General features: G+C 38.7%; 1 protein-coding gene across 2 annotated transcripts in view; it reads left to right on the top strand.

Annotated features, from left to right (window-relative positions):
• The first annotated feature begins 484 nt into the window (after positions 1 to 484).
• The window catches only part of ZDHHC21 (zinc finger DHHC-type palmitoyltransferase 21), a 60,549-nt gene continuing 46,017 nt past the window's right edge, over positions 485 to 15,016 (top strand). The window contains exons 1-3 of one of the 2 annotated variants that reach the window (XM_032307118.1): positions 485 to 802; positions 8,364 to 8,496; positions 14,361 to 14,559. In XM_032307118.1, coding sequence (XP_032163009.1) covers positions 14,406 to 14,559 — 154 coding nt within the window. In that variant the 5' untranslated portion in view covers positions 485 to 802; positions 8,364 to 8,496; positions 14,361 to 14,405. Of the gene's footprint in view, positions 803 to 5,751; positions 5,775 to 8,363; positions 8,497 to 14,360; positions 14,560 to 15,016 lie in introns of those variants that run through there. The other variant, XM_032307119.1, reaches the window with a different exon arrangement.

A 15,016-nucleotide genomic window follows, 5' to 3' on the forward strand; every position in this document is an offset into this window, starting at 1 on the left:
TGAGGTGGCCCACGGGAACCGACAACATCTTAAATAGCTGGGGCAACCCTGGCTCCTGCTGCGTTAGAGGGTCTGAAGAGGGCAAGGGCGGGCACTAGAATCCGGTGCCTTTCAGTACTTAAGGTGCACATTTAGGGATCACCTGGAGATCTTGTTAAAATGCAGATACTGATTCAGCAGATCTAAGGTGGTGCATTTCTAACAGGTTCCCAGAGGATGCAGATGCTGCGGGCGCACTTTGAAACAAGGTACCAGGGGACATCCAGAACGCCTTAGCGCAAGACAGAGGCCTGTAGGCCATTGTCCTTGAAAGAAGAGGGCTACTGGGCAATCCTTACACGAAGGCCCCTCTGCGGTCCCCCTTAGAGGGGGACAGTGAGGGGTGTGGGGACAAAGAGAAGGACGGCCCGGGCACAGCTGGGAAGGTGGCAGCAGAGGAGGGCGGAGGCGCCGAGGTGCGTCAGGTACAAGTGTTCCGGTGACGGCGCGGGGACCGCCGCACGCGGCCCGGAGCCGCGGCGCATCTCCCCGCGCCGGCGGCGCGATTTCTGCTCTTTGGGCCCTCGGCGGCTCCCATCGCGGCTCCCGCAGCGGAGCGCAGACGGCGGCAGCGGCGGCCGGTAGCCCCAGCGCGCGGGCGGGCGCACACCCACCCCGCCAGCCCCGGCGCTCCGGCTCCCGGAAGCGGAAGGGGAGCGCGGCCCGGCCTGGGCGACGGCGGCGGCGCCGGCGGAGGAGGAGGGGGAAGAGCGGCTGGCGGCCGCGAGAGCAGCGGCGGCGAGAGGCGAGCCCGCCGGCGCCGGTGAGTGTGTGCAGGCGCGGGGCCGACGCGGCCGCCCCCGTCCCCCCTCCACTCCCCCCAGCCCCCGCCCCGCCGGGCCCCCGCCGCCGCCGTTGCTGCCCGGCGCCCGCCGTCCTCACCTGGCCGCGCTCCCGCCCCGCGCCCTGCCCCTCCCCGCACCTGCCCCTCTCGGCACCTGCCCCCGGCACCTGCCCCCTCGCCCGGGCTCCGGCTCCAAACCCTGCTCGCCCGGGCCCCGCGGGTCTCAGAGCAGCTGTAGCGGGAGCCGCAGCCGCCCGCCAGCTCCCCCTCCCAGAACTGGGGGTGGGGGTGGGGGGTGGGTTCCTGCTCTAGCCGAGGTGATTTAGGGTTGGGTTTTTTTTTCCCCCGCTTTTGCTTTTTAATTTATTAAATCTGTGCCCAGAGTTTCTCGCCTGTGAACTCCAGTTTCCCTCTCTGCACCCCTGCCCGGAGATCTGCGCAGGGATCCCGGATTTATCGGTGTTGTCGCAGCCTTTCATTCATTTCCAGATCGCTGGTGTGAGGCTGCGAAGGACTAGGCGGGAGCAGAAATAGTTTGCTCCTTTATTGACCTTCTGCCTCCCTCTCTCTAGATCTGAGAATGATTTTGAGAAAATGGCTTATGGATGGCAGCAGTTTGCACTTGTTACCATTCACGATAATAAATAGGTCGCTGGATTTTAAGTGTAGAGTCCATTTAAAGTTGTGGTTTCTCAAGCTATATTTGGGTCACATTTTAAAATCCCTTGTGAGTCAGTGGAGGATGTCTGTATCTCTAGGGCTGAGAGAACCTGACCGGTTATTACTCGAAAATATTGCAGTTATGGCAGTCCCATAAAAGTACAAGAGGAAAAAAAAAATCAAGGTCATTGTGGGTGGGTCATAAATCATAATGTTAAGTTACAGCCTAAAAAGACAACTGAGGATAATTAATCGCAAGTTGAAAAAGATGATGTGTCAGTGGATCCTCAGCCTAGGATGGTAATATGTATGTATCCTTAAAAAAAATTCACTACCTTCCTTGTGGTAAAAATAATAATAACGAATAAGAATAGTTATCATTTGATGATTGCTTGGTATGTGCCTTCCTTGGCTTTTTGCGCAATGGCTTGTTAAATCTTTCCATTTCTTTAGATTTTACTTATTTTACAGATAAAATCTAGAGCAGTGTTTTATGTTGCTTTAGTTGTTCGACCTCTTAATGGCAAAAACATTTTTGAGGAAGTGATGAGGAGAGAAATCAATTGGAAGGAAGAACCAAATGAGATTGAGTGTAGTGGAAAGAAAAACTCAATTCTAGTCCCATTGCTGTCACAGTCTAGCTGTAGGGTCACGGATAGGTGAGTGACTCACCCTGTTTTCTCATCTATACAACTAAGGAGTTAGGCTAAAGTCTTCAAGGCTCATTTGAGCTTTATATGTTACATTTGTAATTAATTTAAAACCCTTTAGCATGTTAAGAGCACATTTTAAACATACACCTGCAGAAATATTGGGAAAATTATATCAAAATATAACTAAAAGTATATATATTTCTATACTTTTGGAATAGTATTTGGTGTTGAATTCCTCATTTTGGATGTAAACCAACAGGATCATATTAGGTCCCTTCAAACTGTGGTGATTTCTGTTAAATGTAAAATACTTTAGAAGCTGTAGTTGGAATCAGTGAAATAGAACATATTTTAAAGATTTTATTAATTTATTTGATAGAGAGCACAAGCAGGGGGAACGGCAGACAGAGGGAGAGGGAAAAGGAGGCTTCCCCACTAAGCAGGGAGCCTGACTTGGGGCTCGATCCCAGGACTTTGGGATCATGACCTGAGCCGAAGGCAGCCACCTAACCCACTGAGCCACTCAGGTGTTCCAAATAGAGCATATTGTCAATAAAATGATGGTAACCGTGTCACACTGCCTATCTCTGGGGTGTTTTATTTAATACAAGAAATGTAGGTATTTTAAATGCACACATGTAACCATCAGCTTAACAGATTCAAGAAGTGATCATCAGTATGAATCATAAAATTTTTACTACTTATTTGCCGACTGCCTGATTTCTTTAATTCATAGGGCCTGATTCAGAACCTGTGGAAAAGTGCATGAATAAAATAATGCGATGTATTAGTGAAGAAACTAATTGAGAAGTCTAGTATTGTCTCCATGGAGCTTTTTTTCTGGGATTGTAATTGAGTGTGAGTCAATACAATCTTTTTCAGCATAGAAGGCTACATACTGGTAGTATCCATATTAATAGGTATAACAGGGAAGACAGAGGAAAAGCTATTTTTATTCCCAGGGAGTTTTCCCTAAGCTCAGTTTTACTTTTGTATTAAGGCATGAAGGAGTTTTATATTGCTTCAGTGAAACATTAGGGCTTAGAGTCAATTTTTCAAGTGCACTAAGTATAAATGGCATTTTAACATCGAGTAGAATAATCAGTGCACTTATAGCTCTTATTTAGTAAGCGCTTTAAGCTGAAAATGTTTGAACTCTTTTGTTATCAGTGAAAAACACAGGTAAGAGACAAGAATACATGGGGAAAAAACCCCTTTTTTATTGTCAGCATAGTGATTCATTGGTAAATTGAATAAACCTAGTTATTCACAGATGTAGCACTGTTCTTATTGGTAGCTACCTTGACAGAAATATCTTAGGATGATGGTAGGTTATTTACTTATTTCCTCTTTTGATGTACCCTAGGGCAAAGACTTAACATTTTCCAAGTTTGTCTTCTGCCATTTAGGCCTCCTCTTGCCCTATGCTTTACCTCGTAGATAAATTAACTTCATCCCATTTAAGAGGCCGACTAGGTATCTGCTCCCTTCATCTAACTGTTGCTGCTTCCACAAAAGGGCAGGTTAGGTTAAAAATTAGTATTTTGCCATTCGCTGATGAGTTTTATGTTAGTTCTTTCTAACTTTAACATGCTCTTGTGTGATCTCAGCCAGGTTTCTGATTTTAAGCCTTTTATCCATAATTATGGAACAAATAATCTCCTGTAGGATTTTCAGCTTCAAGCAAGTAAAGAGTGATGATTTCTTTTGGTAGTATTGTTCTTGAACTGTTCCTGCTTTGGTAAAGTCTGTTGAGAAGGAAATCTGATTTGTTGTTGTTTTTCAGTTTGTCTTGGTGGAGTGGGTACTAGAGGTAGGTAGCCAGTTTCCCTTCCCCCTTGGAAGAACGTATCAGGTTCATGTCCAGGAAACACCAGAGCCTCTTCATTTCTGGCTTTTACTTTATCTGAAGGTTTTTCCTTGTGCTGTGTTTGAAGCAAAGGTTATCTGTAGCCTTCTGTCCTACTCTACATTCAGCCTTAGTTCTTCTTGCCTTTCCTGACCCTCTCCCACATCTCTATCTTCTAAGTGAAGATTCTCACGTGACATTTTATACTGACTCAAGCAGTATTTGGTATCTTTAATTCATATTATCCCACACCTTCGAAGCAACTTTTACTTTCTGTTAGGGAATTCTGATGAAGTGTATCACTGCAGTGCAGTATTTTTAATGGATGTATTAATTTACATTTATTTTTCACTCATGAAACAGGCACACAGAGGAGCAATGGCTTATGTTCAGTTTTGCTAGAATGTAGTGATTAAAGGACTTGTTCTAGAAGTGGGTTCTTGAAACCATTGATGGTGCAAGTATGTTCTGCTTTGACACTTTGCCTACCCACATTTTCACAAAGAATTCCTGGAGAACTCAGCATTGAGTCAAAATTGTGCATTCTTCATTAGTTTCTGAAAGCTGGTCCTGATTTGCTCCTGTGTTTTAGTCCTTAAATTACCAGCCCTTCTGCTTTTCTGCTTTTCCTTGAAAGACTTTGGTTTGAAGGTTTTAGTTCACTCCATTTTAGATCAAATCTCTATTTTCAGTTTTCTGCTTGAAGAGACCCCATGCCAACATGTGGAAATAAAACTTCCTCTATGCTCCTAGTATGATAACAGCTGAAAGACTGGGCTGTGGGAGGCTTCTTATTCCTGACAAGTGTTCTCAGTCTTTAGTGTTAGAGGAAGTAGAGCTGGAGTATGGTTAAATTGTATCATGACTTTAAAGATAGAGACCCAGAAACATTGTTTGATTCTGGAGTTGGCAAGACTAGAAGTAAAACTTAATTTGTCTCTCTTCCTCTCCTGTCTCCCACTCCCCTTTAAAGTTACTGTTTTGGGAGTTGCTTTTCATTTGTCAGGCAGTTTCTCATTTAAGCATGACAACAATTCCATGAGTTATTTTTATCACCATTTTACAGATGGCTAAACGGAAGCTTGAAAAGAAACGGCAGCTTGGAGGCTGTGTCATAATTTGAATGTGGCTCTCTTTTTCATATCCCCACAAGATTAATTTCCTACTCTTGAAATAAACTGAATACCTATATGATATTTAAAAAATTGAATTAACCCCTTGGCTAATTATTAGAAACAGAGCCTGATATGTTTTTTAATTAAAAAAATATATTTTTAATGATTTATTTATTTTAGAGAGAGAAAGAGAGAGCAGGAGCAAGAGGTGGGGCAGAGAGAGTGTGGAGCCTGATTCGGGGCCTGTCCCAGGACCCTGAAATCATTACCTGAACTGAAATCAAGAGTCCGCTGCTAACCGACTCAGCCCCCAGGGGCCTCTGTAGCTTGATAGTTTAGGTAGAATTATTTATCCTGGCCAATTTTCAGAGTAGACAACATCAGAAGTTAAATATCTATATAAATATGTTTAAAAGTATATAGTTGTAACTTCATTTTAAGGTGCAGTTTTAAGTTTAAATTTTATATATTTGTATATTAACTTTTCTTTTGGGAACTTTCTGTGGGATTTGTTTTGTTTGTCCTGTGAATTGTTGATTGTATTCTTTTAGACATCATGATGTTAAAAATATCTAATGACTTTATGATCTTTTATAGTTATGAAACTGGGATATTATTCGTTATCTCCAAATTACATGGAATTTTAAACCTAGCATTGTTTTTGTACCTCATAGGTGAGATTTGATTCCATGATGTTGGTGATGCTGCTGCTGAATTAGATAAAATGGTCATCCCATTGGAAATGCTGTGGTGCAGTGTAGCTCTAATAACTGAAAATGTAAATTAGGAGTTTTCCTTGAGTGTAAGCCAGTGAGTGACTGGAGTTTGACTCATAGATGTTTGACTTGGGCTGTTACCTAATAATTCTGACAGGAAGTACTGTTTTGCTGAAACTTTAGGAAGCCACCCTAGAGTCATAGCCATAGCAGCGTTATTGACTTTGGCCCTGTCTCAGACATTTTGTAGTACTGTATTTAATTCTGCTTGTGATATTTTTCTAGAAGAAGATCAGCTCATTAATTTGCTGTTAGTGTAGCAGCTCCTCTACTTTGTCATTACATATTTTGTCTCAAAAAAAAAAAAAATCACAGGTGCAGGCAAGGAAAGCACTCTACACTAGTTTAGAAAGTTAGCGTAGAGAAGCGTGCTGGGCCCATAGAAAGTTAGCGTAAAAACAAATTGCATTTGACAATCTAACAATTATGACCATAGAAAAATTGATGCTGGGAGAAAATAGAGTTAAAGTCTATAAGGGGAATGATAATGCTAATGATTTAGGTATATTTCTCACATACTCAGAATGTAATACTTTCCTTTTGCTATCGTAAGCAGTATACTTCAGACACCCTGAACTTGTCCTTCATTTCCTGTCTTGGAAACGGTGCTACCCTTTATGTAGTCCCTACACCAAAAACCTACAATCTGCCCTTTGCTTTTTTTTTTTTTTTTAAGATTTTATTTATTTATTTGAGAGAGAGAGAGAGAGAGTGAGAGAGAGAATATTAGAGGGGAAAGGGGAGAAGGTCAGAGGGAGAAGCAGACTCCCCATGGAGCTGGGAGCCCAGTGTGGGACTCCGTCCTGGGACTCCAGGATCATGACCTGAGCTAAAGGCAGTTGCTTAACCAACTGAGCCACCCAGGCGCCCCTACCCTTTGCTTTTAATTGATCACCAAGTTCTGTTGATTTTACTTATTAAATTCTTAATCTGCCCATTTCCAGCGTGTCTCCTGTCCTAAGTTGAGTATATGTTCTTTACCCCAGTTGTTCCACACTCCCCGTATAAGTCACTACTGTTTCGGTCTTCCCCCTGCCCCTCCTTTCTCACGTGGGTGACCAGGAAGCAGAGCTTATTTCATGTAGTCAGTTTTGGATCCTTATCCATCCACCCAAGTCCATCCTTCCTAGTGTTGCTGTTCTTCCAAAATGTGAACTTCACCACGGCATTCTTCCCCCTAAAATCCTGCAGTGGTTTCCCACTGTGTTTGGTGTAAAGTCCAAACTCATTAGCATGGTTTGACAGTGTTTTTTGCTCTTAGACCATTCTTTTCTTGTGGGTCATGAAATCCCTTTAGTGGACTGTGACCAACGTTATATATTTTTATTGAAGTGAACTAGGGTAAAATAGAGTAACAGTGTAGTAAGAGCAAATATTTTATTAAACCTTTTCAATTATGTTTTATTTAATGAGTATAAAACATTCTCATATATATTTCTGTGTGTACTGGTAATATTATGAAATATATTTCTTAGAGGTGAATGTACTCAAAAGGTTAAACATGTTTTACCCCATTCTTCCATATGCAGTGACTCTAGTCATTTCGGTTTACTTAGGTTTTCTCTGCCTGCTTCCTATTTTTTATTTTGCTCTCTTGTTCAGAAGAGCCTCCATTCTTTGACTAACTAACTCACAGGTTTTACTTTCTCCAGAAACCTTTTCCTGATGGCACCTCACCATAAGAAATACCTTTTGTACTACTACCTAGTATGCACATAAATATTCCCATACCTGAAAAAAGTTCCATGAACCAGTACCCTTCCTATATGAGCTGCATTCCTGCCATCTTGCCCTCTAGCTCACCTTGTCTTAGAAGCAATTGATCTGGTCTGATACCTAGTCTGTCTGAGGATGGGGCCCATCTCTTTTTTATCTGTATCCTGTGCAAAAGCATAATATATAGTCAATAGATGCTAATTGAATTAATAAGATACTGAATCTGTGTGTGTATGTTACCTAGAACTCTTTACAGTATTATTGTTTAAACTTAAACTGTAGAAACTAACTTTTATGGTTGATTCTCTTGATGGTTCATTACAGGAGGATAGCTTTTTCCCTTAAAACATTTTAAACTTAAACTTGCTTCTATTTTAAACTCTTTATGTTTATCAATTGTGATTGGATAGTTCCAGCCTCACATCTTGATAGACATTACAATGCATTTTGTCTCCTCAGTGATCTCAGAATCTGTTGTCATTTTGTGATTTGTGGTCAGGAAGTTTGATGAAGCCCAAATGTTGGACACACAATGCTAATTTGATTTTATGGGAACTGGGTGGTTTCAAAAGAGAGAACTTTCCTGTATAATGGTATAATCAAATGCAGATTGTGGGGGGATGGGGTAGGATATGGAAACACAAAATCAGGTGGAGTTGAGTCATCTTATTTTTGAATTTAAAACTTCTGTAATTGACATTTTCACAGAATATTTAGCAACTTGCAATTTTTATCTTTGTAAGAGATCATTATTTGTTAAACCATTAATAGATTCTCATGGAGAACTGTTACTGAAGAGAGATCCATTTGTTGGGATGTAATTAAAAAAGGAATGAATCAAGATAAAACCTCTAAATGCAAGCACCAGAAAAATTACAACACATCTTGGTGAATTTGCAAGTTGGTAAGTCCACATTTAATTTTACATGGGAATATGTTTCTGTATTATGTGGCATAGTATCCTTAAAGTCTTATTTTTAGATGCATTAAACGACTATTCATTTGCAAAAAAAGATAATTGTAGTTACATTATGTTTATTTAAAATTTTTCATATTAAATTTTAACTAGGCATTTCCTTGAATAAGAAATTTCTTTTTTCATAGAGAAAAGTAAACTGTAAGTAATATAAATTTCAGAAACAAATTTGAAATGGCTTTATAGCTGATGCTTCTTCACTGCATTTTAAAAAAAGATTAATTTTAAAAACAATATTAGGGTAATAAATATAATGATGAAGAGAGCTTAAATTAAACATCTTATGTACAAGGTTGTATTGTCTCATCAGAACCCCTAGGCAATCTTTATTTTTCAGCTGGTTGAAAAGAATTTAGAAGTGCATATGTTTATTAATAAACTTAGAAGAACACATAAACCATACATGAAATGTGAAAGCTTTTCACTGCTCTGTCCTTTAGATAGCCCAATGATAACCATTAGTGTTAATAGTTTGATGGACATGTTTTCTTCTATACTTCTTTTTCTCTATCCATATATAGAAATTACTAATACATGTTTTTTAACAACAACAAAAAAATCATGTTATACAAACTTCTCTGTAATTTTCTTTCCCCGCCAACATTTAATTGTGAAAAATTTTAAACAGAAGAGTTGAAAAAATTTTATGGTATAACACCTGAATACCTACCTCCTAGTTCTTCCACTAATATTTTATTAAACTTCATCACATGCTCAACCATCTCTCTGTCTATCTGTCAATCCACTTTATTTTTTTTGGATCCATTTCATAGTAAATTGCAGACATCAGTACATTTCCTCCTTCCGCCCCCTCCCTGATACTTAAGCCTACTATCATTAGCTAGAGTTCAGTGTTGGTTTATAGGGTTTTTTAAAGATAAATTTACATACCATGAAATGCACCATTCTTAAGTGTAAATTTGTTGACTTTCGACAAATTCGCAACCTGTGTATCTCAAATTCATACCAAGATAGAGATCTTTATGAGGGAACCAGAGTGTTCCCTTATACCTCTTCCTAGTCTCTCATTATCCTCCTCTCCTCCAGGAAACCACTGTTAAGCTTTTCTCTCATAACCTCCTTTCTTTCATTCAACACTACGTGTGTGTACCCATATGCAGATCTAAGTCTATCTCCTTTTTTCTTTTCTTTCATTTTTTTTAGTTGCAGTAGCTTGGAAATAATGCTACACCTTGGATGTCTTATAATTTATTTGATCAGTCCCCTCCCTCTTCATGAACATTGATGTTGTGCCCAGTTTTTATGATTACAATAAGCAGTGTGTGGAGCACCTTGAATGTATCTGTACCTCCTCACTCTAATGAGTACTTTGGTAGCACTTACTTGAGATACAACTGTGGGTCAAAGAGTTTGACTTTTTAATAGATACTGCTGCACTGCCCTCTAAAGATGATTGTATCCGTTTATATGCATAGCCGTAATGGATGAGAATGTCCTTTTCTCTGTGCTCTCTCGTCATTGAATAATCATCTGTCTTCCCAAAATTTTGTGCATACAAAGGATGAAAAAGTTATTTCACATTTTTCTAATCAGTAATGGTTAGCCATTAAATTTTATTTTCTTTTGTGAATTGCTTCTCTGTGTATTTATTTTGTATGACTCTCACCAGTCATATGTTGTCTTTTTTTTTTTTTTTTAAAGGGATACTTTGTCTTTTGACTTTGTTTTTGGTTTGTTGTAGGCTTCAGAAATTTTAATCTTTATGTGGTCTCTTAAGAGGTTCTTCCTCATTTCGAGATTACAAAACCACTTGCTATTTTCTTGTACCAGTTTTGCCTTATGTTCTGGAATTTAGAAGAGGAGAATCACTGTGAGCTGAGGTAGCAGGAAAAATTTCATCTGGAGAGTGAGATTCAAAGTGACCTTGAAGGCGCCTGGGTGGCTCAGTGGGTTAAGCCGCTGCCTTCGGCTCAGGTCATGATCTCAGGGTCCTGGGATCGAGTCCCGCATCGGGCTCTCTGCTCAGCAGGGAGCCTGCTTCCCTCTCTCTCTCTCTGCCTCTCCATCTACTTGTGATTTCTCTCTGTCAAAGTGACCTTGAAGTATGAATTGAATTTAAGTAGAGTAAACAAGATGATAGGGACATTTCAGATAGGAGGAATGAGAGAGGGAATTTTTTTTTTTTTCATATTCATGGAACATTTATAAGACCATTGACTGAGGTGGAGAGTCATACAAAACTCTTAAGTTTTGAGAGAACATTTGGCTAGATTTCTTGTAAATTATCTTGGCTACTTTTTATCATTTTCTAAAATCTGCATTTTCATGTTGTAGTTTTCTGTCCTATAATAGTTTTCTATCCCTTTCTTTTCATAGTGATTCGAGTCTTCTTCCTGAAGAAAATACATAGTAAAATTTAGCGGCCAAAAAAGGCAAAAAAGGAAAGGTCGTTTCCTCCTAGAATAGTTTGGGCATTGTAAATATTTATGTAGTCTAGTTTATTAGAGTTGAATTATATCTTTAAAAAAAAAGTTGGTGCTGTAGTAATTTACATCATTAATGAAGTTAGTCACAGCACTCAGGTAGAGTTACCAGATAGCAATCTTAAAAAATGTGGAAGTACCAGTATGTCCACTGGTTACATCAAAGTTTGAGTTATGAACTCACCTTTTAATAGATTAGCATGTCAGGATCTCTAGCTAAGGAAAGTATTTTACAAATACCACCCTTCAGATCGGATAGCAGCGCTCTGTGTTCGGTCTGGTCATGGCTCAGGATGTGTAATAGTTTCTGTTCAGCCCTAAGCCACGCCTGGTAGATATTAGCTGAGAGAAGTGATCCTACAGTTCTTCCAGGTACGTGTTTCTGGTTGTAATCTGATTTGGAGCTCTTGGAAGACTACTGTTTGCTTCTCTACAGTCTAGCTGTAAAGCTTATGTGACACTAATTTTCACTCATCAGGTATTTAAAAAACAATTCAACATCTTAGTTATTCATTGTTCTGTTTTTCTTTTCTCTGCTTGCTTTTCCTTGGGGATGCTTGTTCTCTTAGAACTTGTTGTCTATATACGCTCACACTTAGGAAAATCAGAAACCCTTTACTCTACTTTTCAGTGTCTAGTATTTTCAGTTGTGAGGAATCTCCTAAGAAAAACTCGTTATTCTCTGGTAGAGGAGAGTACAAATAGAGTTCAAAAATATGAATGAGTGAGAATTCTGCTGCTTGTTTTGCTGGCTTGTATGCTTTTCTGCTTGTAATATTAATAAATTTAGAAATAAGTAGTGAAGTTCTCTCTTCTTTGTGATGCTTGGAACTCATGGTCTGTTTCTCAGTCCTGACTGGAACAGAAATATTACAAGGAAGAAGGTACATGAAGTTAATAATATTGAACATGTTGAGAGACAGAGCCTTCTGTCATTTCTTTTGGCACTTGATGGTTGGCAAGACTGTAAAAATAAACATTCTTTTTAATGTTTCTCATTTTAGCTATGCAGACGGCTTATCATTTGTATTTGAGCTCCTTTAGTTTTTTAAAACCAAGATACCCAGTAAATTAAACAGTATAATTTATCCTCTGTGACTTTCCTCACTTTAAGGATAACTAATAGTTCTTTTAATTTTCTAATTAAAAGGTAATGAAGGTCAACTTTTACTTGTTTTAAAGGCCTCGGTGCTATTCCTATTTTAAAATTCGTTCATAAGGACTAATTTAGACCATACCTGATTTAAACAGTTGAATAGTGTTGCATTTGAGGTATTTTTTTTTTTCCCTGCTGCTCCTATATTTGCATGTTCTAAAGATGATAGGATCAGGGTATTACTTTAAAATTAGCTAATCCTAAATCTTTCTTCTTCTCTTTGTCCCTGTAGCTTTGTAGCTTTAAAGAACATTGGCATGACCTCTAAGGGCTAGGACCCTGAGGCTCTCCAACTGATGATAGTGAAGGATAGAAGATGACAATCTGGAAGTCATTCTGGAAGTCATTTCCTCTGTAACCCCTAATATCCAGTCAATTAGTAAAAAGTACTGGTTTGATTGTAACTATTTCCTCAGTTGATCTCTTCTCCAAACCTACTTTTGGCTTTTGTCTTTCCTTAGCCTAACCGATCTTTAATTTTATCCTTGACACTAGAGTTTCAATACTTCATTTAAAGTTATAAATCTCATGTTAACTTCCTGCATCAGGAACTTTCCAGTGCCTACGAATGAAGTCTTAGCATTCTAACGTGGCATCTTTGTGTCCTTCATGACGTAGCCCCTTATTTCTCACCCCTCGCTCTCCACTGTGAGCTTTATGACGTAGGAAGGCAATTTGTAATACCTCCTCCAACGTTTACTCTTGTATACCTCCTGTTCTTCCTTCTGTTCGCCATACTGTTGCCACTTTTCTTTGCTTGGATAACTTTTACCCATCTTTAAAAACTGAACTCAGATTTTACCACCTGCAGGAAGTCTTGCCCTAACTTAACTAGTCCCCATCCTCCAGGCCTGTAGTGACATCTTGTCCACATCTCGGAAATGTCGCGTATTGTATTAAACCCATTTTTATGACTCTTTTCCCCAGTAGACTGTTAGTTACTTTGGGCAAAGACCACATCTCACTTATCATATCTATAGTAACTGATATGTTGTGGTGGCTCCGTGAATAGATTTGTTGAACTGAGTTCAACTCCTTGCCCTAGCATTGACGTCTGAGGGAAGCTTTTGGATCAGTAGCTTCTAGACACCAGTCTGCTTTATCAGAGACATCTGGGGAACATTTTAAGACATTTTATTGGTTTTTTAGCTTTTATTCCATAAACAGTTATGATTCAGTAGATCTGGAACAGGGCCTGGGAATAAGTATTTTTAAAAAGCTCCTCAGTTGATTCTGGTTTGCTTACAGGTTTGAGAAACACTGTCCTAGTTTATTATTGTATTATTCCATTGTATTTTATGTAAAAGGTGCTCTCTTGACCTTATAAAGTAATTTCCTGTTCAACCCTTATAAATTATATCTACTAAGGTAGACATGTATTTTAAATCACTTGTTCTGATACCGTAAACATAGAACTATCAACTTTAAGTGTCTCACTGGGAGGTCGATGAGCATTTTGTTAACACTCGTATGGAAAAAGCCCATTTCTTCTTGAATTGGTAATAGCAAGATTAGTTGGGCTTCATTCTGTGAATTTGAATATTTTTGGCGATTTGTGATTAGTTTCTGCTTTTTATTATGATTTTTCAAAAATGATTAGGCATTGTTTTGTGGTTTAAAATAAATTGCACAAATCTTTAGTGTACAGCACAGTGAATTTTTACATATGTGAATACCTATGAAGCACCACCCAGGTCAAGATATAGAACAACTCTAGACCTTCAAAGTTTCCCTTATGTCCTTTTGCAATTAATAAACACCCCTCCCATCACAGGAGGACCACTACTTTGGATGACCATCAGTTAGTCTAATGATTAGGACCAATAATCATTAGATCTTGTCTAATAATCATTAGATAGATCTAACGATCTATCTTTTGATACGTGTCTCACTTCTCTTGGGTTGACACATGGAATTGCTGGGTTGAGGACAGTCTTGTGTTTAGCTCCAGAAGCTATTTCCAATTTATCCTCTATGGTAGCAGTTCATGGTAAAAGTTGGAATTAATTTATTTGAAGATTTTGATGAAATTTGAATACTCTGAAACTTCTCTTTGTTGTCAATGTGTTTCATTTTGTCAAAAATATACAAACAAAACTCTGTCATTTTATAGTTGCCAGTAATGTAGTTTTGTTTTAGTCAAATGATTTTTTTCTATATAAGTAACTTTTTTCTTTGTCACCTCTCCTCAGGATCGTCTTTCCTTGTGGGTTGGCACGCAGTTGTAGGACTGCAAAATGGGTCTCCGGATTCACTTTGTTGTTGACCCACATGGTTGGTGCTGCATGGGTTTGATTGTCTTTGTCTGGTTATACAATATTGTTTTAATTCCGAAAATTGTCCTCTTTCCTCACTATGAAGAAGGACATATCCCAGGCATATTAATAATAAGTAAGTTTCTGATATTTATTTCTTTATATAATTAGTTTTCTCATTGTGAATATTTTTAGAGTATAGTATCAGTATGATAACCTTTTAATATTATTAGTGATATTAATATTATGTTACTTACCAAATTATGGAAATTTTAAAGAAAACTGGCTTTTATAGATTTTGCAGTGTTGGATAAATGTGGCATCTCCATATCTAACTGTGAAATATATAAAGGTTGACTTGTTTAAATTGAAACTGGCACAATAGTGCTATTTTGTGTGTGTCGTGTGTATTTTTAATGTTTCTATTGTGTACTTATTTCAAATGTGGAAGGAATTTTAAGAATGCAGATGATATATGTTACTGAGAAATGGGAATTTCATGTTACAAAAATTGTTGATTATGATAATACTTTGAACTTCTGGATAATTATTTTCTGCTGTAGTTTCATTTGGTGATGGTTTGCTTATGATTA

Source organism: Mustela erminea, chromosome 12 (assembly GCF_009829155.1).
Source record: "Mustela erminea isolate mMusErm1 chromosome 12, mMusErm1.Pri, whole genome shotgun sequence".
Lineage (NCBI taxonomy): Eukaryota > Metazoa > Chordata > Mammalia > Carnivora > Mustelidae > Mustela > Mustela erminea.